This window comes from Tyto alba, unplaced genomic scaffold (assembly GCF_018691265.1).
Source record: "Tyto alba isolate M040663 unplaced genomic scaffold, T.alba_DEE_v4.0 Super-Scaffold_40, whole genome shotgun sequence".
Lineage (NCBI taxonomy): Eukaryota > Metazoa > Chordata > Aves > Strigiformes > Tytonidae > Tyto > Tyto alba.
The window spans coordinates 17,694,152-17,720,270 of NW_024881316.1; the positions used below are offsets into that span (position 1 = coordinate 17,694,152).

The 26,119-nt window shown below is 34.2% G+C and overlaps 1 protein-coding gene across 29 annotated transcripts in view; it reads right to left on the minus strand.

Annotated features, from left to right (window-relative positions):
• RIMS1 (regulating synaptic membrane exocytosis 1) overlaps nucleotides 1-26,119 on the minus strand; it is a 340,605-nt gene that overhangs the window by 90,260 nt on the left and 224,226 nt on the right. For 5 of the 29 annotated variants that reach the window (XR_006166416.1, XM_042803088.1, XM_042803087.1 and 2 more), the window contains exons 19-21: nucleotides 24,372-24,434; nucleotides 21,069-21,158; nucleotides 2,825-2,937 (exon numbers count right to left, since the gene is read on the minus strand). Coding sequence is in view for 28 of the 29 variants with exons in the window: in XM_042803088.1 (XP_042659022.1) it covers nucleotides 2,825-2,937; nucleotides 21,069-21,158; nucleotides 24,372-24,434 (266 nt within the window). In the remaining variant the exon portion in view is untranslated. Of the gene's footprint in view, nucleotides 1-2,824; nucleotides 2,938-4,267; nucleotides 4,451-8,627; nucleotides 8,700-11,015; nucleotides 11,094-15,422; nucleotides 15,507-21,068; nucleotides 21,159-22,071; nucleotides 22,150-24,371; nucleotides 24,435-26,119 lie in introns of all 29 variants that reach the window. The other 24 variants (XM_042803080.1, XM_042803077.1, XM_042803066.1 and 21 more) reach the window with 10 other exon arrangements.

A 26,119-nucleotide genomic window follows, 5' to 3' on the forward strand; every position in this document is an offset into this window, starting at 1 on the left:
GAGCAGTAACTAAGACAACATCATCTGGTAGAGACAAGGAAACAACCATTTTTTTCGTTCTAAACTTGACAATGATAAAATGTCCAAGATGCAATGTCAGTCCTAGAAGAAGCCTTATTAGCATGGATATGATAATTTACAATTGAGAGCTAAAGATTAAAGATTAAGAGCTAAAATATCGCTCTGTTTCTCTAGATGAAAACCACTACCTGTCTCTTGATCCTTCATTAACTCTCATTTGTTCCATAATGAGAGCTTTAAAGAGTAATAAAACTACTTTACTGGGTTCTTCTGTGCCTCCTGAATATGCAAAGAGCAAATAAAAACCCTACTCTTGATATACAGACATCCAATCGTTTTACAGCAATCACTGTAATTTGTAGAACGGACATAGATCCATAGAGGTATATATTTAGATGTGTATTCAACCCTCCTGACACAACAGAGTGTAAAGTGTATAGAGTGTAAAGAAGTAGTTTACTATAAAAATTATACCTTATGGTATATCATACAGGATTTGTTTGAAACACAGGATGTCAATACTGACCACCAAAAAGTAGCTTTATTTATAAATGAAGAAAATGCAATTTGAAATGCTCTCTGTAACATTTGTATATTGCACTAGATTTTGACATCATCTATATCCATGGTGACTGTGAATTTAAATCACTAAGGACACAATCTGGTTCCAAGTACAGTTAATGGAAATCTTTTACAGACTTCGTATGCTTTGGATTCAACCCTATATTAGAGTCAGATCACTTTTAGTCACTCCATTTGACCCTGATATTCATTTGACAGGGATTAAAGAGGTGAAACTGATATTAAAATTCGATATTGTAAATCAGAGCAAATACTATGGTCTTATAGCCTCACTGAATTTAATTTCTTACATTAGTATCAAGTTTATACATACTATTATATTTATTTCAGAAAATAGTGACAAAACCATTAAAAAATATTTTATAAAATGTATTCAATTTAGTACATCTCTGCAAATATATTCTCAGCTTGAGCAAAGTAGCAAACATGGCTAAAATCAGAAAACCTCCCCTTCAAAAGGACAAGCCAGTCACTTAGGCAAAACCAAAGTACTAGGTAGAGAAGGAAATTTCTTTAGCCTTCAGTTCCATGTGCCGTAATACAGCCATATTGACACAGGCGGTATGATATATCACAACAAAGTAAATGATATGTCGCATCCTACCTGTACATTTTATACATAAGACGCAAGGATACTAAGCACAAGTGTAAATAAGAGTCCAGCAAAACAGCATTACTTTACAGGTGTTCATGGTATCAACAACTTTCTAAACCTAGAATAGCTTTAGCCTTCTGCTCAACTTTCATTTTTTCTTTCCTCTTCTGTATACATACCATCTTATTCCTTTTCATGATAAATTCTACATTCATTTCCAATGTCTTTGACAAGACATAAACTAGTATTTTATTCTCAACACACCAGTTATCAAGAACAGCGGAAAGGTGATAGATGAATATCCAAAGGAAAGCCAACATAAAATTAAATTAAGAGCTGATTCATCATTATATATTGTATCACATTCTGAAGTTGCAGAAGAAACATGAAATTTGAAATTCTTTACTTACTTATTACATTTCCCTAGAAAGCTCTTAACTTACTAATATGCAGAAATAGAAGCTGTAAATGTAGTTTGTAACTAGTTTATAATCCAGACAGTCCTAGATTCACTACAAAACAAAATGAGAGGACCCGAATGTAAAGTTTAAAATTAATAAAACCCACTTGGATTAGTGTATTAATCATTCAGAATAGACACATGTATAAAACAAGAATATACTTCTGTATACGTTAATTGACGGTGTAGTATGCCATCACAGCTCAAAGCCATAAAATTAATGTAAACTGACTGCATGTTAGTGTAAGTCATCATACAAAAAACCTCCTACAGTAATCTACCATGGTAAGAAGGTCATGGTCAGAAACGTTATCTACTCAAGAAAGTGGTTTGTCAACAGTTTATAAAGCACTACAGTATTTCATCATTAGAAGCATTTATTTAATTTCCATGTAGAACAAAACCTTACAGTACATGGGAATCTCAGTTGTTGCTTGTACTCAATAAGAAAACAGGCTTTTTAAACAGAAGAAAATGTGAATGTGTAAATATTACCCATTATGCTATTTAATTTTACCATAATAGCTAATACTTTGTGTGCAGTATCTTGGTAGAAAAGGCAGCAACAGTATTCATACTTATTTGATATTAGTATGTAAAAAACATCTTCCACAACCTTTATGTCTACATTATCTTTTTCAGAAAAGAGCAGCACTCTTTGCCTGATCAGTTTATTCTTAAGGAAGAGCTGATGACCTGTGCTTTCACATTTCCCATGGTGATTATTTTCATTCATTACTCACTGAACTATGAACTCCAGAAGAAAAACAGATTTGTCATATTTATTATTAATCTATGTTAATAATGCACAACAATTAACATAAACCACAAAATAAGAAATTAGTAAGACTGTCAAAACATTATCGAAACCTTTGCCCCTGATTTCTTTAGCTGAAAACAAACCAGATATGTGTTGGAAACTACCATGACTCTAATAGAAATTTTAAAGTAGACGAACATAAAAGAAAATTAAGGCAATCAAAGCATGTGGAATAATACACCGGTCAAACTCTACTGGATTTCCCAGACTACAAATATGCTTTCATTCTTTTCTATTACTTTATTGGTAGAATAGCACCGAACACGTAGTTACGAAAAGTAGACTTTAAGTAAAGAAAGGTAAGAAATCGAAGAGTTTAAGCTATCATAAGCTCATTATTTGATACCTTGCTCTATACTGCCACTTCTTACTGGAACTTGCGGGAGCTGTCTTCCCCTGCGACTGCTGAAGGCTGTGTCTGCAGGAGGAGACTGTGACGGACTTCCTTGTTGATGTATTCTGCAAATGAAATTAAGATAAAAGTAAAATAACCCAAATGAAGAGAATTTTTGTATTCTGAATCTTAAACACGTATTAAGTTGCATATACTGAATATGGGTTTGAAGAAGTTTGCATTTGGTGTATGCCATATGCACATACCCAGGGGTCTAGATATCTAGCTAACTTGCAAGGTCTCACATTTAATTTCTCTAACTACCTTTAACTAAGGAGAAACATCTTCCTTTGTTTTGTTGTTGTTATTTTTTCCATAAAGTACTAGTCAAAAACCACTGAATGAAAAGCAGTTTTCTAAGAACCATTTATAATTATGACTCACAATTTATCTATGTTCTCCTGCACTGGTATAAGGGCAATACAAAATGCCACCTCTATATTTTATTAACTTCTGTATTCCCTTTGTGTTGATGCAATAATTGCATAAGTCCACAGAGGACAGGAAGCAAGGATCTGCTCCCACAGGATAATGTGTTATTTTTCCCTAAACTCAAAGAAGGAAAAAGATCTTTAATAACCTTGGTATTGGAGGGGTGCATGTGTGAGTATGTGAAGAATGTGCAAAATTCGTACCTAAGTACATATCCTAAAATCCTTTGGCTGAATTCTAGCTAGCATTACTTCAGAGCACCTTGGCTACCTGATTTCTCATATATAGATACAGCATCTGAGTGTAACACATCAAACGCCTTTGGAATGCTGTTAAGTTTGGTAAGTAGGGCCACCTCTAATAACTGGGGAAAAACTTTAAGAAAATAAAACAAAGACAAGAAGAAGCAGACAGCTGAGAGGGAGAGCTTACTATTAAATGCCATTGCCAGTTACAGTAATATCACACTCACTATAGTGGATAGGCACTGTTTATGTACTACACTAAGGTTGCAAATAGATAATTATGAATTCTAAGTAATGCATTTGTGCAAGTTCAAAATACTGTTGGCTTTCACACTACATAGATCAACTGACTTTCTCTTAGCCTTTAAGATCAGAGTTAGTTGTGTGACCAGCACACGATTTCCTGGACAGTGTTTAAGAAAAATACTTTGATAATTTTCATATGGGTACGGAACAAAACACAACAATGGAAGGACGAAACACAGCCTATTTTTTACTCTTACATTGAGTAACTATTTAAGTTCAACAGCAAGAAGTACCATCTGGATGGTGAAGATAGGTGGCGTAAAGGATATGGGAGAAGTGTAAATACCATGAAGAGAGGATAATCTACAGTGCCAGAATGAGTGAATGTGCCACATATGCTCAGGAAAGTACAACACCACACTGACATCTGGGAGGCAGAACATGAAAGCTGTGCTGAACACATAATAGCAACCTTGTCAGAAGTGGAGAAGGTGGCGCCGACCCTCCGGGCGCAAGGTGATGTACAGAGCATAAGGGTCTGATACTAGGGTGCTCACTCGACCTTGAGCGAGCGTGATGTTTTCCCCTAATGACTGGCTGTTCAGTTGTTCGTGGGGTTGGAAGTCCCCTTCTAGAAAGACATGGTAGAAGACCCCTAAAACATCAGGGCCGAAAAGAAACTGTTCAGTTGTTAGCTCCAGGCACACCTTCCCATGCCCCCCTCCATCAAAGAACATTGCAAATCCTGGCTTCAGGGCCAGGGTTGACATTTCAGATCGGAGTTATTAATTCTGAATGCAAATCCATTTTCAAAATGATGAACTGCAGAACACTCACCACTGCAGATACACATGACCCTAACTGTGGAACTGTTAAACTGCACGGTAGAGAGCTGGCCAAAAGTGCTAGCTGCAGCTTAAACACAGCAAACACAAGCTAACAACACATGACATAAGTACTAGCACAGAGTAGACTATGAATACCTAGTTTTATCACAAAGCATTTCTAAAACATACTTTCTATCTTTGTTAAAAAATATTAACTAGATTTCAGTTACTGTACTAAAAATGGACAATATGTACGCACGTATGTAATTCCCTTGATTTCCTTAGGAATTTGAAATAAGGAATCTGTTTAAGTAACTTTCTGCTGTAAGCCCTAAAACAGAAATACAGTTCTGAAGGACCTCTAATGAAAATACAATTACAACATGCAGTAAAATGATCAATTGTGTTAGTATAATAAAGCAACATTATTAATAGTTCAATAACTGCATACTCTGCAAATATAAGATAACCTGAAACATTTCAAGTTTGGAGAGTGACAAAATACTCTAACTGTGCCTTTTCACTCTTCCTTGGTTTCCCAACAGTCCAACATTTTGTAATGGTACTACTGTATCTGCCGTTATTTCAGAAATTTAAATTTCCTGTGGCATCCTTTCACTGTGGGATCTTTTGCTCTTTTTGTTTGTTTGTTTAATTTCTTCAGACTTACAAAGTCTCCCTTCACACACTCAGCACAACTTTCCCACAAGATACAGTCAAAGTAACCAAGGGACTGTCTATATGACTATTGCACACTGGAAAGCCATCCTAAAAAAAAAGGTATATATAGGATAACATGCAGATGCCTACAAAGGATAACAAACAGGTTTGGTTTCAAAGCCATTTCATCAGTAACACTTCATGTGGAAGTCCAGCCACAGTGCAAGAAAACCAGGATTCTGTTGACCTTGCTATATTCTCTCTCTCAAACCCTAGTACTTCTTTAGCTTAACTTCTGATTTGCCCTGGTGATGACCGTAACATTCTTGCAGAGACTGATTTCCCTAATTCTAAAAGATGCTTATGATAATGAAGATGAGCTGAGTTCTGAAGATGCCTGTTTCTCCATTGCTAACTATAGAAGTAATCCATGTCAACTATTGCATGCAACCAGCTTTTAAGCATCTGTTTTATCAGGTGTTTAAACATCATAACATCCATAAGGTAAATATGGATCCTACTCTGTGCCAGAAAGTGCTCACTTGCTTTTACTGTGAATGACTGCTCCAACCTAACAAAGTCATCATGTTCTCAGTTATGATTTTTCTCATTGTAGAGGCTAAATATCCCAGAATTCATCTTGAGAGCCCAGTGAAGCACTAGGAGAGTCTGTCCTGACATTACAGAACAGACACTTTACCTGAGACTCAGAAACTTACCTCCTGCTCTTTCAGTAATACCCTTTTTACAGACCTGTCCCCTTCCACGAGAGAAAGATAGAGGATCTGCTTAACTAAAATGAAGACAAATCAGGCTTAAGACTTGCATTATATGGGGTATCATATTAAGACAAATATGCTACTTGGGGTGCAAATGAAAATAGAGCTAAAAGAGAACTGGAGAAAAACTATAATGGAGTTAAGGACCTGCTCGTCTAGGAGAAAGATCGGTTGCTAAAACGAAGACGTCTACAAACCACTGATTAGAAGAATGAGACAAAAAGGAACAATCATGGGAGACAAAAGCTAGCGTATGACTGAGGAAACAAGACAGAAGTGAGATAAGAAGTATGGAGAGGAGAGGAATTTGAGAGAGAAATGATACCTGGTAAGCAATGAGAGTGCAATGAATACATATGGGTGTATCTCATCTACTGGTTCCTCACAGAGGAAGCTAACCTATTCATTCAATTGGCAATGGCCTACAGGGGATTCCTACAGGTTCCAGCTCTGTCTGAATGCAAGAAAACTCAAATTCCTTTCTCTTCAGACTGATGTCTCAGTGGCATGTATTAAAAAAAACATGCTGCCACTTATGGAACTATAAAGAAAAAAGAAGAACAAGTGAGCATCACCAATCCAGCAGAACCCAGGTACAGGGTCTTACGTAAAATATAGCAAGTACAGTTAAAGACTGTATATATCATAACATATATGACAGAAAACCTCACATCTGGCATTTCTGGGGTGATCAGTCAGGGCTGAAAGAAAAAATTTTAGGACTGGGATGAACCAATTTTTACTACGGTTTTGCTTATTCATACCAGCATAGATAGTGCTTGATTTTCATGTAATCAGTTTTACTCCTTCAGAAGAATTTATTGAATCCCATCTTGAAGGCTCATCTCATCAAATTAAGAGAACTCTTTGGCTCTGTAGACTATCCTGAAAAGGTTTGCTTTTTCCCTTTTCTGTACATTTTATAAGCTACCACAATACCTAGAGAACTCAATCTTACATAGCATGTTGAAAGGCTTTATAGAGAAGCTGATAGCATGCTGTTATCTTATTCCAGTAATATGCTTAGCTAATAGTAGACAAAATCTGCAAATTGAAAAATAAAGACCAAATCTAAGGAATGCATATATGAGGAAGAAATAGTCTTGTGTTATGCTTGCCATTTGACAAGGAAGTTAATTGCTTGTCCTAGTATCAAAACTTTCTGACACTAGTGCAACATTATATCTATGATACCAAACTACAGAACTCAGACTTACTTAGACATTAGTGTCTCACATCTAATAGTGAATCATTTTATGGAAACAGAAACCTACACCATGCGTCATGAAGATGTAAAAAGATGCACAATTCATGTTTCCCTATGCTCTTGTGCCACTGGGTTTATTGCTGAATGGTTATCAAGAACTTTAAGCCCCTTGGAACTCAGTTCCAGTGACTCCCCTTTACTCTTTGGAAGAAAAAAAGGGAGGAAAAAATGGCTTTTAGTTATCTCAATGGCAAAACTGTCCCTGGTTTAAACACAACAAGGATTTCAGCCATCATTTAGGTAATTTCTCTGGTCTAAACTGAAAAAGCAACTGGGCTGTTGTGACAACAGAATCATCAAAACCAAGAAAAATGTAACCACTGCTTTTGGAACAATAATCTGAGACTTGTATCAGTAAAATAGAATAAAAGCTCAGAAGTTTTGCTACATAATATGCATTCTCATTGAAAATAAAAATGTGTCTGAGTAGATCATGGAAGTTTTTCAACTCTCACAATGTAAACAGATGTACATTCCTCCTCTGCTAATGAAGATAACATAAACCTGTTTCTGACAATGGTAGGATCCTACCCTTCCTCACTGCTCTTACTTCAGCCAATACACAGGGTTTAAAACTTAACTAGATGTACTTATGATTAAGTATATATCTTCATGTTTTTCACTTTTTCTTAAGAATTTGAATACATTGCCCTATACTACTGTAGCATCAGAGCTAAAAGTTACAATGATAATACACGTACAGGAAAATTCAATTAATACAAAGGTTAAAATCCCAGTGTTTATATTATCTTTATGTAATGATAGATTATAAAATTTTCTATACATATTTAAACATATAACTTCATATTTTTCTATTATAAAATAAAATTAATTTAATCAGAGACAGTTTGAATTATTAATCTGTTAATGTATTTTTTTTCATCCTTAAATTTATTGTAAAATAGATGAGATTTTTTTGAAAAAAGATCAGTGGTAAACACAGAAAAGGTTGAGTCCCACACTAATGAAATACGCTACACATTTCAAAATTTCATCATACAGAGATTAAGATAGTAGCAATGGGTATCAGATTTTGGCTCATTAAATGGATGGACTGCTAGTCTTTACCACTGTGTTTATCTACAATGATGGAAAAAGCCAGAAAAATTCCATATGCATGCAACACAGCAAGCAGTGATAATAATATAGATACAAAGTAAATTATCCTGTAAATTACAACAACACAGATCTTGGTGTGGTCACAGATGTTATACTTTAAAAGTTGCATCAGAAGTATATTCCAAAAACTAGAATTGGATTGACTAAAGAAGTTGTTTACTCATTGATCAGCAATCCTACCTTTCTGTTTCAGTTGCGGAGCCTTTCCTAGTTTGTTTTTGGCTGCTATATCTTTCCACTTTTCTGGACTGCCTGTGAAATGACATGTCAGAAAAAAAATAAACAAAGAAGAAAAAGAATACAGAAATATGAAGATTATTTATTAATGTATTGTAAAAGGTAATAACAGAAATGCTTGACAGATGAAAAAGTGACAACTATTATCATGAACAGGCTGATGAACTCGAAGTTTAAGATACATTGCACTGATTAGGTTTGATTGAGGCTGATGGTGTGAAAGTTATGAGGTACCAAAACAGGGGAGATAACATTAATCCTGACTGAACCTGCAGCTAGTTCCCACTTCACAGTCTGTATTTGATTAGAAACAGTGCCTCCTCATAGGCCTTCTAGTCATCTCTTAACAACATGGGTAACAAATGCAGAGTAGACAGCAGGAAAAATGTTGAAGAAAGGACTAGAAAATACTATTCAAATGTAAATTTTAAAAATTGCTTTTAAATCTAAATTTCAAAAGCAACACAAATACTGCATCGTATCAGATTTAAATAATGCTGTCACTATATTAATAAAAACTTGTCTTTTCAAAAATATCATTGTATTAAAGCTTGTTAAGGTTTTCTGGAAACCGATTAAAACAATTCTATATTTTTCTAGCCAATAAGGTAGAAGTTTATTTCATTCCTTCACTGCTTTCCTACATAAATCTTTTGTAGAATTCATCTGACATTTGAATAGTGAGGCACTAGTTACCTCTGACAATCTAAGCACTTACTTTGATAGTAAATAAAAAAATGAACAGTAATAAGAGTTAATAAACGTAAGAACGAAGGTAAAGTTTCACCATTATGACCAAGGACCATAAATATACTATGAAAATCTCTGCAAGTCTTGTGTGTTCCGAAATTTTCTTTACTATCCATAGTCAAGTGAGCATTTACAAATTAGGATTTACAATTTTAAACCTCTGATAATCACCAATATATATTATTTTTTTAGAATAAAAAGTGCATACAGTATTTCAGGAGTGATCAAAAACAAGGAGTGATGATTTTTCATTGACAGACCAGAAATGTTGACAAATCCTAACTTGCATCTTATACCAGTGCAAAGAAATCTGTACAGGAACTTGCAACAATATAATCAATGTCATATATTAGGATATAAAAGAATTACTGTGGGCAAAACAGATAGATAAAAAAAAATATATCTTCCTTTTAAACCACTGTGGTTATAAAGAGTAATCCACTGTCTGAACTGGAAGCTACTTAAACAGCTGTAATGTCAAATTATACACAAAGAATATAATCACAGTGGATTTTCATGATTTGTACCCACTGCAATATTTTATGAGCATTATACTGTGACGCAGTATGCTCCAAAGCAAAGAAAATATTGCAGCAAAATACAAAACACTTTTTGCTTGAACAGAGGCCACTACCTGATGCTTTCTGGGTTTTAAAAGAATATATTTTTTTTACCAAAAAAAAAAATATTGGATTAAAAATTAAAATCCCCTTTGTCCTCAAACCATTTTCTCCAGATTTTTTTTTTTTTATATATTCTCATTGCTTTTTAATTTTCTCTTTATCAGGGCAAATACACAGTGGATACACAGGGAAACACAGATTAAATGCTGTAGCTTTACTTAAAACCTAAAGTTGTCAAAATATTTAAAGCTATGGTTAGATTCACTGAATGCAGCAGCATTATTACTCAAATGATGTCACCCTCTTAATTTTCTGTTTAGTTGAATATAGCACTTATTTTCCTCTTACTCCTTATGTCACTTGCTTAGAGTGTGACACTGTGTGCAATGGAGGAAGAGAGCACATAGTGGTTACTCTTTGTAGGATGGAAAACCTGAGAATACGACAGGCTTTTCTGTGAAAAGTGACAAAATAACATACAGTACTAGGGAGCTGCATATACTTATTTCTCTGCTCTCTGTGCTGTTCTTGCAAGCAGCACACATTAGAAATACTTTTAAAATAATAATTCCCTTTCTGTTTCCTTCCTCTAGCTAAGATGATGCTGTATAAAGTTCCGTATAGCTCAACAGCCTATTACAACACTTTCAGTCCTGCCTTCAGCTTAAGCACACTGTGGGCATTGCCAGATACATATTTGCAGGTAGGCGTCCTTTCATGCCCATACACAATGTACAAAGAGTGCACTGGGGATAAGAACACTCATGTCATACTCAAATTTACATCTTAAATGTATTTTACAGGGGATTAAATATTATCTATGAACAATAAATACATATATGTACTTATACATAAAAAGAGAAAAAAAATTTTGAAAGTATTATGCAGAGCATATGAAGAATATACTATAACCAGTACCTCATTCACTTGGAACTATGATTTGAGTAAATAAGGATACCTCTGTGCTGCTCCAGGTTTAGCACTTAGGTGGTCTACACTGTCCTGTTTTGGAATGCAAGACTCCAGCGTCCTTGTTCTTCACAAAATTTGGAAACATGGATGTGAATTTGGACAGAATGAGCAGAAACAGAGAGATGGTCACATGCAGTGAAGGTGGAGACAGGCAGTCAAATATATAAACCAAAAGCATTACGGCACTGTCTGCTGAGAAAGGCTGTATTTCTCATTTCCCCTTCATCTGATTTAAGCCATACACTTTAAGAAAATGTTACAATCTTTAGACACAATATCAACAATTTAAGATGCAATAAAGAATGAAAGCCACAATAATATTTTGAAAAACCTTTATACTCTACATGCCAACTGGCAGCATTGTGGCTTAGTAGTTGCCATTATCCTTCTTGAGAATTACACTATTGTTCATTAGAACAGTATGTAAACCTATACAAAACATCTTGTCTTAGGAATTTAAAAAATGTATACTTTGTCATTATAATGTGAAATTCTCCTGAAAATGCAAGTAAATTCCATAATTTCATGTATTTTGATGAAAACTTCGTATTCTGTTGCCAGCCGGTCTGCTACAGTAATAATTAACAACAACTCAATAACAAAGTAGAATAACTGACTCAGCTGTTTTGTAAAAAAATCAAATAAAGTTCAGAATATTTCTTAATTTCTGCATTATTTTAATTCCTGATGAATCTGTTTAAGAACCTCTGAATTTGTTCACAGCTTTCAAAGTGGCATAAATATTATTAGCTTGTTGGTTTATTATTAGTGTTTTAGGGAATATTTGGTAAAAAGTATTTTTTCTTGATAAGGTGTATCAAGGTAAGATTTTTTTTTCAAATATCAAATTTGGCTTTTGATGAGAAAACTTATCAAAATTTCCAGACTACTAATAATCTAGGGTATCTAATAAATTTGCATCTATACCTACATTATGGTGAGGAAATGCTAAAATTTCTCTCTAAGGTCATAAATCTACCAACTGTCACACCAAATTACTGATCAATAAGGCCTCTTAAGTATATAGACAAGCACTATATATTATTTTATATACAGACAAGCTATTCACTGTTGATATTCTAAATACCCACGTGCCACAAACTATTTACCACTGTTGAGTGAAAACAAAATCTACACACAGAAGCATGATAATATTCCTATCAAAATTAAAAATTACTATTCCTAATGTGACAAAATAGCATTTTTATATAATTCAGTGTCTGACATTTAAAATTATTTATTACAGGCTTGTGTAACAGACCTCAGTGCTTTGCAGTGTGTCTGTTCATTTATGTAGCCTTACAGCTATCAAGAATGTCATGTTCTGATTTCTCCTGAAGTTTCTGAAAAGCTGGATCTACATGGTACATGAGCTGGGAGGTCACAACTACCCTGAATGCTTCGTAGCTCCTCACGCTCATTCCTAGCACTTTAATTCATGTCTTGCAAAACTGCCTCTCTGATCAAGTCACACAGTGTTGCTGGAAAGAAGGAAAAGGATCATCCAGGCCAAATCAGTCTGCCACTGGCAGTGCACAGCACACCTCAAGTTCTCTTCATTTAAAGTACCAAAAGGGTATTAGCTCCACAACTGTCTTCAGGATGACTCTTGGACAAGCATTTTTACAGATGCACGCACGACCGCCAAAAGCCACTTCTCTTAACTGAAAATACATGAGAATTAATTTTTAAAAAGGCTTATTTTATCCAGTCTTTGTTACATGCTGAAATTTTATGCAGACATCTCATAAAGAACAGTCTGAATAAAATCCCCACCTACCATTAAATGCTCAACTTTCATCCTCCTTGTTTTTATCATCACTTACAATTTTGCAGTTCTCTAATAACCAGAAAGTCTTTCATTTTAAACAGACTTTCTAGTTCTAACTTCTGATATAAAAAACAAAAAACATCCCAGCAATGAAACTATCAAATTCAAACAAAAAAGTATTCCTTAAAATGTCTTAAAGAAATACATGATATTAACCAAGCACTTGTTAATTCTTAACACTGTAATAACATATAACCCCTATCTTCATCTTATCAAGCTACACCAAGAAGTCACTTTTTCTAACATGGCAGGTGAACAAATTCCAGAATACTAACAATCTTGCTAAGACCTTTACTAAAATTTATGTTATGAATCATTATCAATAAATATAATGTTGCAAAAACGGAATTTAAATTATCAAAATTAAAAATGCGTAAGTCATAGGTTTAAGAAATGTATTCAGAAATAGATCTTTATTGCACTCTATATGCAAATTGGGCCAATTTCTAAGATAAATCTGGGATGTACTCAAATGAAGAGTAAAATGACATCTGTCAAAATCAATTAATCTGTGAAAATACGATTTGAAAGTGGTTTTAAGCTGTTAGTTAGTTACCCCTGCTGATCCATCAGACACTCACTCCCTGAAACACACTGCAACAGTTGTCAAAACCGTAAAACCATCCTCAAAAACAATAAATTATACAACTGAGTGCTGTTGGCCAACTGACAAAGCTATGAGAAATAATCAGAATGAATGTAAACTTAAAAAGTAAAATACAAAGATAAAGCAACTTTGATTCCCTCAATGATACTCTCTCTATAGACAATGTGGGCTATAATTTTGTATTGGTCATGTAATACAAAGAGCCCAATGTTCTCCGAACTTTTCTTAATCTGAGAGAAATATCCTGGAACTGGGAGGGTGCAACCAGTCATCAGGATTGAGGTTAGACTAAACTCCTTCTAGGTTCATCACTGGCTGCATCACTGGTCAGACAGTCAGAGTACCTGCAAGACTTCCAAGCATAAGAAGGCACTGATTTCACTAATAATATTATACTGCTGTTTCTCCAACTCAAAATCTTTCCCATAACAGATTCTATATCCTACAGATGCTTTACTGTAATATGTTTGCTAACAGATATTAGACGATTTCAGTCTTTCTCCAGAAGACTTCAGCTGACATCAAAAGGCTTACAATTCTGCATTAAAGATGGCAGTATTTAGATGAAAACCTCATTTCACTCATATGTGATGATTATGATTTAATTCTGATCACTTCAATGACAACAAGATTTTATCAACGCTGATCCACTCAAGTCAAAGACAGTCCTTCCATTGACTTGAAAAATGGGAAGTGAAATTACTTAAAAATGCCTAAAAGATACAAAGTACATTTGTGAACTACTAATAGGTGTCCCATCAAAGGGATGCACTGGCAAAATTTCTAGAAATGTAGTATCTGCAAGTGGGGACAATTTTGAAATAATGTTTCACAATTCAATTTTATAATTTATAATGCTGTCTTAAATAAAAAAAGCAATCCTATACAAACACAGTTACACTCTTCCCACCTTGTATTAGTGGAATACATCCAGTATCAAGCAAACAAGACAAATTGCAGTACAAATATAAGTACTGTGGATAGACTTCAGTAGAAGGTAAGCACTAGCATTATAGTAACTGAGTTTTATCCATGTACCAGTCTTACAGTTTTAAGTGTAACTTCATAAGAGTTTACACATGTACAGATTATTTACATGAACCATCTGTATCCTGTCATTTACTGTCACACAAAAAATCTGAAGGGAGAATTTTCAATTTACATCTCAACAGAAATTATAATGTCTGCTTAAAAAAGCCCCAGACCTATCTGGAAGAAAATACCACAAAAATTACTATTGCCAAATCAATGGAATAACAGAACTGATTGGAGTAGAAAGTTCATGACAAGACAAAAAAAAAGGTGCTTCTATTAAACATAACTGGCATTCAGCATAAAAATTTATTTAAAGCACTGGTGTTTTTAACCAAAACCTACCTTATTAGGAAAACCTGCTCCATGGAGACCATCCTGACTTGGACAGAATTTACCCACAGTGCCAATTTTTACATACATCAACTAGCAAGTGTTGCCAAGACTTGCCAACATATCAGTTTGTGGGGTTCTTTTCCCCTTAGAAACAGTGTGTTAAAAAAAAAGGAAAAAACCCAATAAAAATAATAATAAAAAAAAAAACACCTAGACAAGAATAGGCTCTACAACAAATATTATCATATTATAAAGCACCACAGTGAAAACACCACCAACATTTACAGAAACAGGTAAAAACAGACTGAAGAACATTAACACAGATGATGTTCTGTTGTATTAGACATCTTATTTCATGTCTTGTGACCATTCAGGCAAACAGAAAACTTGAAAAGACGTTAATACCTAGGTGCTTTATAACAGTTCAACAAAACGCAGAGATGATAACCGAGCTGCTGTTTTATTTTGGGCTTCTGGAGGTTTTAAGTCTCTCTCTATGTATATGCATACTTTTAAATTTCAGTATACTCTTCTGAGAGTGCAAGATGCAGTAAGCCACTTTTTGACTGGGAGGAGTTGACTAGTACCTGTCATCCTCCGGAGATGCATGCTGGATATGAATCCTGGGACTAGTAGGTCGTCTCCTCTCTAGGGAGGGGGACCATCTACCCCTGCTTGCCCGTTCAATAAAACAGGAAAAAAACAGGATATTTAGTTTGTAATAAAATTAAATATGTGGCATTTGGGACTGGAAAAATACCCCAAAAAGTAATGAAAGTGTGTCATTTAATTATTTTTTTCTAGCAGTTTTCTAGTCCCCAAGTATACTATTCTTATGGCTGCGTACTGCAGAAACATTACAGTTGAAACAAAGAGAAGGAACGCACAAAGATGCAGAATTTAGACCAACATAATATTTTACATAGTGTACCATTAAGTTTTCAAATATTCTGAACTGCTAGACTATCTAAAAGCCTGTCATTCACATAGAAAGTTGTAATTCTAAACTAGAAGACCTTTTCAGAGATGATATGATGGTCATTTTCTGCCAACTACTGGCTGGTATTTTGTTAAGCCCATCTCTCCTATCTCTTTGCACTGAAAAATGCATTCTCAGTAAAAATTGAGGACTATGAATTATAAGAAAAATTTTAAGGCACGAGGTGACCTTTTTCTGGAATGCAATGAGAGTAAAGTTTAATTAATTAGCTACAACTAAGCTACACATATTTGTGTACAAGTACTGGGTTCATTTTTTTTCATTTGAAAATATATATTGAAAGTACGCGCAGCCAGCCTCCTCTTCTGTTCATTTCTCTGTGTCCCTGTAGTATATGATGGCAGATTATATTATATAATTAAATTTAACAAAAAGGGCCTGACTTGTGAATGAAAACTGATATATTACATGACTTTTTTCTCAAAAAAGCTCATTTAGAGTGATATATACTATAGACTGGTGTTGTTTATTTTGTTGGGATGCTATGATTGTAATCGTACAAGTGTATGTATAAAAATTTACAAAATCAAAATATACCGACTCATTTACAAACATCAAAATGTTTACATAAACTCTGAGCAACTATCTAATATTTCACTTTCTGAGGCATCCTTCCAGTCCATGTAATAAGGGAAAGGGTTTGATTTATGGAACATGCAAGTAACAAAGGTTTCAAGGAGATTAGCATCACTTGAACAGTTAGGTAGATCGTTCAGAAGTTTCAAGAGCAAATAAGTTGTAAGTAGTTAGTTTCTACTTCTCTCCGAAGCAAGAGTTAAAGAAAATGTTAATGCATCAGTGCACTCAAAGACCTTAATATGCTGATACCCACTACAAATATTAAACAGCATTTGATACAATTAATTAGGTCATGCAGTATGAACTCTGAGAACATGCTCTCTTTCACTGAATGTTGAATGACCATGAGCCACAATACAACGCAGACAAACATGCAATAACCTATTCCTTTACGTGGTTGAAAAGAAGTGGAAACACAATACGTTCCATACCTAATGCAAGCAGTTATTTTACAGCACACTATTTTAAATGTAAATGGTGATACTCAACATAACTGTTAAAGGCATGCAGTACAAATACCTAGTATTTCAGACTTACTAAAAAACCTTAGAAAAATCAACATGAAATCAGGACAGGTCTTAATTGGATCAAGTGACAGCTCCAACTTCTCTGTTTTCTATTTATGAATAGGTAACAGATAGCTGTTCAGCTTTGTATTTTGTTTAGGTGGTAGTGACCAGCTGATAGCAAGCACCCTGAAGGTCTTTGAAATATTTTGATTCCTCCTGCAGCGAAGCACCTCGGAACAAATTGGACACAGATGCTGGGCTGCACTTTGCAGATATGCTGACGCTGTTGTACATGAACTAATTCCTGGGCTGTACTCCTCAGTTTTATTTTCTCAGATCTCCACTAACCAACCTCTCGGGACCAAAGCAGACAAGCAGTATTAATCAGTACAACTGCTCTTGTGCTAACTGCTAACACACACAACAATTGCTTGCAACAAAGAAATTTATAAGGTAAATAAAAGCCACACTACATATAAAATAACTACCACTGACTGCAATCTTAAATCAGTCTGGGGAAGATGCTGTTATGATGAGACACCACCGCTGAGCCAGATCAGACACTGCACTTAAATCTCATGTCTAGGTGTTTTCCTGACTGGAGTCTGGTGGTCACAAACAAGTTCTCCATTCTAAAGAAATGGTACCCAATTTAAAAGGAAAAAAAAAAAGCAGAAATTTTGAGACACAGTGAAAAGGACAATAAAAATCATACTAAAGGAAGCACTAGCAGCAAAAACATTTGGAATGGCACTAGACGTTATTTATGACTACATTATAAACTAACATATGCCTTGCAGATCATCACAGGAACTCCAACAACACAATCATTTTGGAAAAAAAACCAAACAAACAAGCAAACAAACAAACAAAAAACCCAAACAGTTTGGAATAAACAGGAGGGGGGAAAAAAAGAGAAAATACAAAGGCAGGCATGGTGTAACTATATAGATACATTAGTAGGGGCTGAATGTTTTCGAGTATCCTAGTGTATACTGTGCCAAAGAGAAATATATGAAGAATTAAGTCCTGTACCAAACCATTCCATTTACCAAAAAATTTTGGCAGGCCCGTGTCAGGGCAAGGTCAGTTTACCACTTAAGTTACATGGACTTTCCTTGCTCCAATGATGAAGCTTATAGCAGGAGAAAAGGAATGTCTTTTTTGTTGTTTTGTTTTAGTGTAACTAACAAGATTTATATATCCCTAATTCATATATACTGCCGAAAATATTTTTCTACTGTTATATGTGGGTCAACAAAATTACTTTTACTGGCAAAGCAGCATCTCAAAACCCAGTAACTACCCTGATCATTCCAAATGACACGAATGATGTATAGAGTTTAAGAATCAAAACCAATTCTAACAAATCATTGACACAAATAGGGCTCTCCTGTCCACCAGTTACACACAGCCAATACAATTTTGTTAAAAAAAGCTCAGGTGGACCATTTTAACTCTTGATCTCAAACACAACCTAATTTATACACTCTGAGACAAAAGGTTGGGGGGAACAAGTAGAAATAATTTTCCATAGGTGAGCATAATCTTAATTTTGTTGAAAAAATATACAATGCCACATTTAGAAGTCTAACTTTACATTTTGAGCACTAAAAATCTAAATTTTTAAAATAAAATCTACAATTCCATTTGAGGAGGGGGGGGGGGAGGTAACACCACAAAAACGACTAACACCACCTTCAACATATTTCCCTCAAATATAATGATAATAAAGTGGTGCTGTGTAGATTGGACTTCACAAAACCACAGAGTGTTTCTCTTTGTTACAAGCAGGACCAACTCTACATCTGACTGAGGTTTGTCTAATCTCTTCTTAGACAGTTTCCAGTAATGAAGTCAAGGCAACCTTTTCTAGATCGTCTATTACAGTGTTTGATTATACTGGCTTTCAAAAAAGCTTTCCTACTGTTAAGGATGAACCTATCTTACTGTGTTTTAAGTCCCTTATTCTCATCTTTTCCAGCACAGAAACAATATGCCTTCTACATAACTTGAACTTAATTCTGTGCTCTTCAAAATAAAGACTCCTCAATCATTATGCACCACTAATCATTAACTTCACATTAAAGTGTAAGCAGATACGTTCGACAGCAGAGAATTAAATCTTCAAAAATTAGCCTCCCTCAAAAGAAGAATATTTGTTTGGTGTTTTTTATACATTTAATAGAACATTATCCTCCAAAAATTGTGCTGCATTGGAAAAACGTCATCTATCTTGGAAGAAATGAAAAAAAAAAAGTATGTCCTAAATCCTCTGTCACAGCCACACAGATCTTACTATTTTCAACAAAATCATAACGGAAAATATGAATATGAATTTCCTAAAAAAGAGCTTTTGTGCACCCCCATGAAGGATCCCAAGCCCAAAGCACCTATTTAGGACTTCTAAAAGCAAAGAAGTAAAAGTTTCATGGTGACGGACAATTTTTCTGGATCAGACCCACAGGTGATGTGGCAAAACCCCATGTTTAGTAGCAGTAGAGGCCATTAACACAGACTAAACACTTTACAAGAAGCTCATGAAAAATTATGCAGATTCTGTGCAGTGCCTGTTGGACAGAGTTTGCTGGGTATGAATTATAAAGACATAATAGAACTAGCTAACATCAGTAACAGGTGTAGTTTTGATTATATTTTACTAGATAGTTTACAATTGCCAATTATTTGTTTCACTGAATATTCAACTTGATGGGTGGCATCTTGAAATCAAAGTACAAAACATACTACTCATGTATATGTGTTATTACACTAAATAGCTGCTTGTAAATGAATACAGCTGTATGTATCTACACACTTTGTTATTAATATGATGCTACAATATTTAAAAAAAAAAATTAGAATAATATCCTGTATTTTATTCTGAGTGGCCTTATTTCTATCATACATTTTTGTTGTTGTTGTTTTTTAATAACCATGTATATATTATCTATGATATCTCGAGCTCAATTTTTAAAAAGAATTAGTGTAAATCTATCTGAGATATCTCAGCAGAACATTAGTGACTCCTCTGCAACAAGGGCAAAACTTGAGAAGAGCAAAGTTCCAATCAAGAAGCAGCAGGAAGTGGGTAGTAAGGAAAGGGAAATTACACAAAAAACTTAGGAGAAACCTTATCTCAAAGAGAAAAGTTCGTTCTCACTGTCTGTCTTCACAGGTCTTCTCCCACAACAATGAAAGATGCAACTCTTATAACCACCACACTTTGGGCTGACTTACAAAGCAACTTTACATTATTAAATGCCATAATAGTTAAATATGTATTGCACAGATGAAATTGTAATTCCACCATATTCCCACTCAGTGGGAGGCTATTATTGCCTTTAGTGAAGCTAAAGTCTCACTCTAAAATGGTATAGTTTTTAGACAAAAACACAGGTGGTGATGAAAAATTCCCTTGTAGAACAATCCCATCTGTCAAACACACCAACAGTATTTGGTTCACCCGAGATTTTCAACCAAACTCTTGTAATATTAAAAATTCAGAAAGCATCCATAAAATGCCTGCACAATGTATGTGACAGAACAATATCTCATTAAGTTACAAACATGTCTTCTTACAACTTACGTGAGCTTTAACAGAATGTCACAAAGCGAAAAAAACTTAATGCAGTGATTTGCCTTGTAATTGCGAAAGCAGATGCAGCAGATTAGATTAAGAAAGCAATGAAGTTTGGCTGTTTTGTAGAAAATACATCACTATACAAACTACAGTTCTGGTCTGAAATATGAGACCTTTGTGATAATTTATAAATTATCTCACTGCCTTATTAGCAGTCCACAGAACAGGCAAGAAACAAATGTGATACTTTTCAGCAAATGATGATGAAGATTAACCACCAAGTGGTACTTTGTCAAAATACTTAACACTGCAATGTTATTATCAGCATACTGAGGACTTTTGTAGACAATGACATCAACTTGAACTAAAACAAGGAAAGAAGCCAGAAACGGTAAACTCCCACACACAATTTACATGACATACATGAATATAGGAGCAAAAATGTCTACAAACACCAAAGCAGACATGAATGTACGAGAATGTAGAATACTGATGTGAAGAAAAACAAAACTGATAAGGATCACCAGCACAGATGACAAGAAATTCATAAGTTTTTATTTTATACCTTTCTCGTTCTGGTGAATGCAAACTAGTATCTGGTCTCAAGCAGTTGGTACTAGCACTCCTAGCCCTGTCAAGGGAGGGCTGTAGTTCACTAGTGCCAGTGCATTGCATCCAATGGTAGAAGAGAAAGAAAAAGAAAACAAAGAAAGGAATACAATGTTAGATATTAACTCATAAAATAATGCTCTCTTTACAGAAAATGTAGAATCACAATGATTTAATCAAGGAAAATGTAAAAGAGCTGACCGGATGACAGTGCCAAGATTTGTTTAGAAAATAAAAGCAAACAAAAGACTGCTAGAAATTTTTGCTAAGATTGTTGAAATGCTTAAAACTGAATGAGACAGAACAACATCCACTTGTAAGAAAGTGCAATGAGAAATATCAAACAATAAATTTAAAACCTTATTAACAGCAGTAAATCTTAAGCCAACATAAAAGGATGTGAAACACTATATATTATGTGTAGTCACTTTACAGTGAAGCTCATTTATCCTGCAAATCCCTTTTAGAACCAAACAGGAGGGGAGATTAATCCTCAATTTCTTACCTAACTGGTAGATCATCTTGAAATTTCAGTATTCGTGAATTAAGGCAATCACGAAGGAGTGAAATATCCTGTCTAATCATGGATTTGGTCTTAGCACATGCAGGAAGAGTTGAGCTTTGTGAATTAAAATTATTTAAACAAAATGAAAACAAATTTGACATGTAACCAAAATCTTATATGTGAACAAAAGAACGTAACAAAGAAAAACATGCAACATACAATTTTAACAGTGAAGACAACACTACCTTATACAAAGTGTTTTGGGTTTGGGTTTTTTGTAATATAGGGGTTAATTTAAACAGTTATATGAAATTGTTTTAGGATCATATCCCTTATATCTCTCGGTTATAAAAACTGTATGAAACATTTTTATTTTTCTTATTTAACAAGGCAAGACTACTTATTTTTTTAAGATGGAACTAACTACTTAAAGGGGACTCTAAACACCTCTTACCTGTATAGGTTCCAATGAGTACCATTTTCTAGTAAAGGCATCTTGGGTGGTAATGTTTTATAGTGCCTAACAGAACTTCTTGAATGTGGTAGAACAGAAAAGAAAACAGAATACAAAAACATGCCAGAAATAAAAAGACAAGTCAAGGTAAGCCAAGACTGACTATAACAAAAAATAAATGCATAAAATTCTACTATATTTAATAGTTGTATGAGTAGATTTCTCAATATATGTTCTTCTCAACTACCGTGACAATTATGTGGGGGACAAATTCTTGTATTTACGTTTTTGTTAATACAGTCCATGAATTCATGACAATATTAGTATAGCTCAGGTTTTTTTTTTTTCTTGCAATGAAAGCAATCTAATTTCCATTTATAGAGATTTTTAATTAAAGCATACAAGCTGTTGTAAAGGATTAGGTTGATATTAAACTTGCTCTTTAGTTCTCTTAGTGATGCCTTAGACCTACAGAGACTTTAATCTCTTCAGTAGCTAAACATGAAAACCTTGCTAAAACAGTGATATATAGTATCAGATACTTAATTATAGATTTATTAGCATTTGCCATTTTTGAATGTGGAAGTCTTTTGGATGTGGCTTGAAGATACATTAATTAAATTTTGTTATTAATAAGCTAATTAAAATACCTAGGAGATCTACTTCATCATCCAGCACAGCAGCACTCTGAGATGTTACATGACAACTGTCTAGTATCATCACTTGCAGTACATGAGATTTTAGAGCAAAAAATGTTTGTTTTATTATCCAGCTCTGCCCAATGAATGAGGGAGAAATTTCATGGCAGACAGTGGCTGCTGAATGGGAATCATGGCCTTCTAATTAAAATTATAATCTTTAAGATGGAAAGGAAAAAGCACAGAGCTGGGGGAAAGGAGGAGCGTGAAGATATAGAAGATGCAGTAGAAAGGCCATAGGAAGGAGGCAGGAAAAATTGCTATTATATGCCAATAAAAAGACAGACAGTGAAATAAATTATTAGCCTTTAAAACTTAAAATGTCAAGAAAAAAGCTTTTTTAACGGGAGGATGGGAATTAAACTCTTTCTACTGATAAAAACAACTTAATTTTTAATTTAAGAGCTTCACTGATGAAGAGATTTTTTGAAAATTTTTGTATTTATTATTTTACTTTTATAGTACTGCACCTTATAACAGAACCCTATCACAGCATTTTTGATGCTGTTTCAAATTCAATTAAGAGAATTAAAACAACCCAAGGCATATTAAAAAAAAAAAAACCCTACTCTGTAGAGAAAAATCCTACACAAAGTGAATTAATAAGTACATTAGACAACATGGTTTTAAAAGTTTGATGGTTTTAAACATATAGCACTGATGTAAAACTTAGCAACATCCAGATCCCGAACAGAAAAATTGTTAACTGCTTGAAGCAGTTGAATAGTTAACTACTTCAACCTACATTTTTACTGATCCTAAGTGAAAAGTTTTCTACACAATCGGACATGTATTTTTAACAAGGTTAACAGAAGTGGTGTAAAAAAAAAAAAAAAAATGGATGGGGCAGAATTAGTTCTGTTAGATAAAGATATTTCAGTCCCATTTAGTTTCACAACATTGAGAAGAGTTGAGATAGGGATCTCCAAGCTTTGGAACAAGTGATTAATAAAGATTGAAGATGAACCCAAATTACAAAGCTTATGCCTGGATCTAATTTATAGCACGATTTGTAGATGCAAAACAAGTAATACCAGACCCCTCAAATCTGGGGTTCCCAGTAAGCCCTCATTAATCACTGTTCTTTCCAATACAAGTGACCAAAATCAGTATGAGATTAGGTGTCACAACAAGCAAAGATTGTTGGCTTCTGCGTGGCTGTAATATAAACACGAAAATGCAAATAAAACATAAAAACAACTAAAAAGGAATGTTTGAAACTACAACAACACTGTCATGCATTGGGAGATCAGAACTTCTGAGACTAGACGGAAAATCTACCACAAAATACTGCAAAATCAGAATTTCTTCAACAGCTTTAATCCTTACTACTGAAGTTCACAAACATATACACTTCTCAAACTGAATTAAAAAAAAATAATTAAAACAAACAAACAAACAAACAAAAACACAACAACAACAACAACAAAAAAACAAACAAAAAAAAAAAAAAAAAAACAACAAACAACTGACACCTGGATCACATTGTACTAGGAAGTTCTTTACTTACTGGGACTAAATACCGCTATGGAAAAATGTCGGGCACACAAAGTATAGACAACTAACCAGATGTGTTCGTGGTTACCAAATTCCTGTATTTACCTGATGGTATGTAGGCACTCTGCACTTCTTCCTCGTTTTGCTCTGGGCAGCATAAGAAGCTCACTGCACAGACAGGATGGGTGGTGAGTGAAACAGATATAATTATGAAGCATTAGATGACATGGGTTATGCCAATGATACATAAATGAAAACATAAAAAGAAACAAAAAGCTTCCACCCAGATAGACATCTGATAATGTTCAAACCCAGACTGCACTTCTCAAAGAATATGAGCCAAAAAATGCCTGTGATAATTACAATTTCAACAAATTCCTTTTGGCGTGGCACCGAATTTTGTGGAATTTCTCACTTTAAAAATCAGAAGTACTGTTTCAGAGCTCCTCATGACAAAAGGTATCCATAAACCAGCTACATTTCTCTAATAGCCTCTTTTCTCATGGCCTAATTAATCAAGAAATACTTTAGGAAAAAAAAGAATTATGCCTGTTTGATTTTTTTTTTCTTCCTAAACCACAAAAACATACATGAAAAAGTCGGGAGACTTTGCCACTAATTTACTGCAGATTGGTTTATGGAAAGGGTAATCGGCCACCCTTTTGGGAAAAACAAAAATATATGTTCACTGGAAATATTACATTTGGACAAATACAAATTCTGACCCATAGCTCTCGACAATATCTTGTAATGCAATCCTAAAGGAACACAAAAATTGCTAATCAGCCATCAGACATTTTGTTTCTTATTGATTCCAATTGAGAAAATTATCCATCTATTCTATTTTTCATTTACTGTAACCAAACACATGCTACAGACAGCAAGATGGTAAAATTAATAATTATTTATGCCTATGGCAAATACGACTATGATATGAAATATCCTTTGAATTAATCTTGTAGTTTTGTGTACCTCAACACAGTCAGAAAGGCCAAGCTCCAAACCTCCTAATTATCATAAATATGAAATTAAACTTCATGGAAACATGCTATTTTAAAAGAAGCAGAGAATCATATGAAGTACTATGGCGACAAAGAGAGAAAAGATTACAAAATAGATAAACCAGCAGTTGTTCACTGTGTTTTGTCCTTCATGCCACTATAAAATGACCCGTTTAATTGATGCAGTATAGGCAACAGTTATCTAAAATTGTAAACTGGGCAGCTTCAAATAATGGCTTGTAAGTCACGTGTGAGATTTAACTTTGCACCTGGAAAAAACAGCCTGATTTTGATGCAATAAAATTTATTGAAGTTGAACTTAATTGTTTGGTGTTTTTTTAAGCACAATTTCCATTTGTAAGCTCAGAGGACTGACAGAATTTATATGCAGGTTTCCAAATGACAAATAAACATGCATTTTAGGAAAAAAGTTACCGTTTTCTTAAGACTTCTGAAGTAGATGCGAAGTCCACATTAAATCATAGGGTACTTCATTAATATTTACCCTACCTTTGCTAAGACAAAGAGTATTTATTGTAATTGGCCCATGGCAAACTGTAATATAAAATTCACCCAGAAAAGGGATATAAAAAACAGCAAATCCACCATGAAATCTTCAAGTTAAAAAAGCAAAGCAAAAGAATCCATCACAGTAGATTACTGATAATATAAGAAGATACTCACAGTTCTATAATAAATTCAGTCTAGTTTGGAGAAATTTAGAAAAAAGATTATTATTCTAAACTGAGTGTTTTCTAATGTGAGCATTTTAGTACTCACATTAACAGATTTTATTTAGGAATAAAAGAAACACTAAAAAAAGATGAAATGGGCCATGCCCTTGAAAATTGA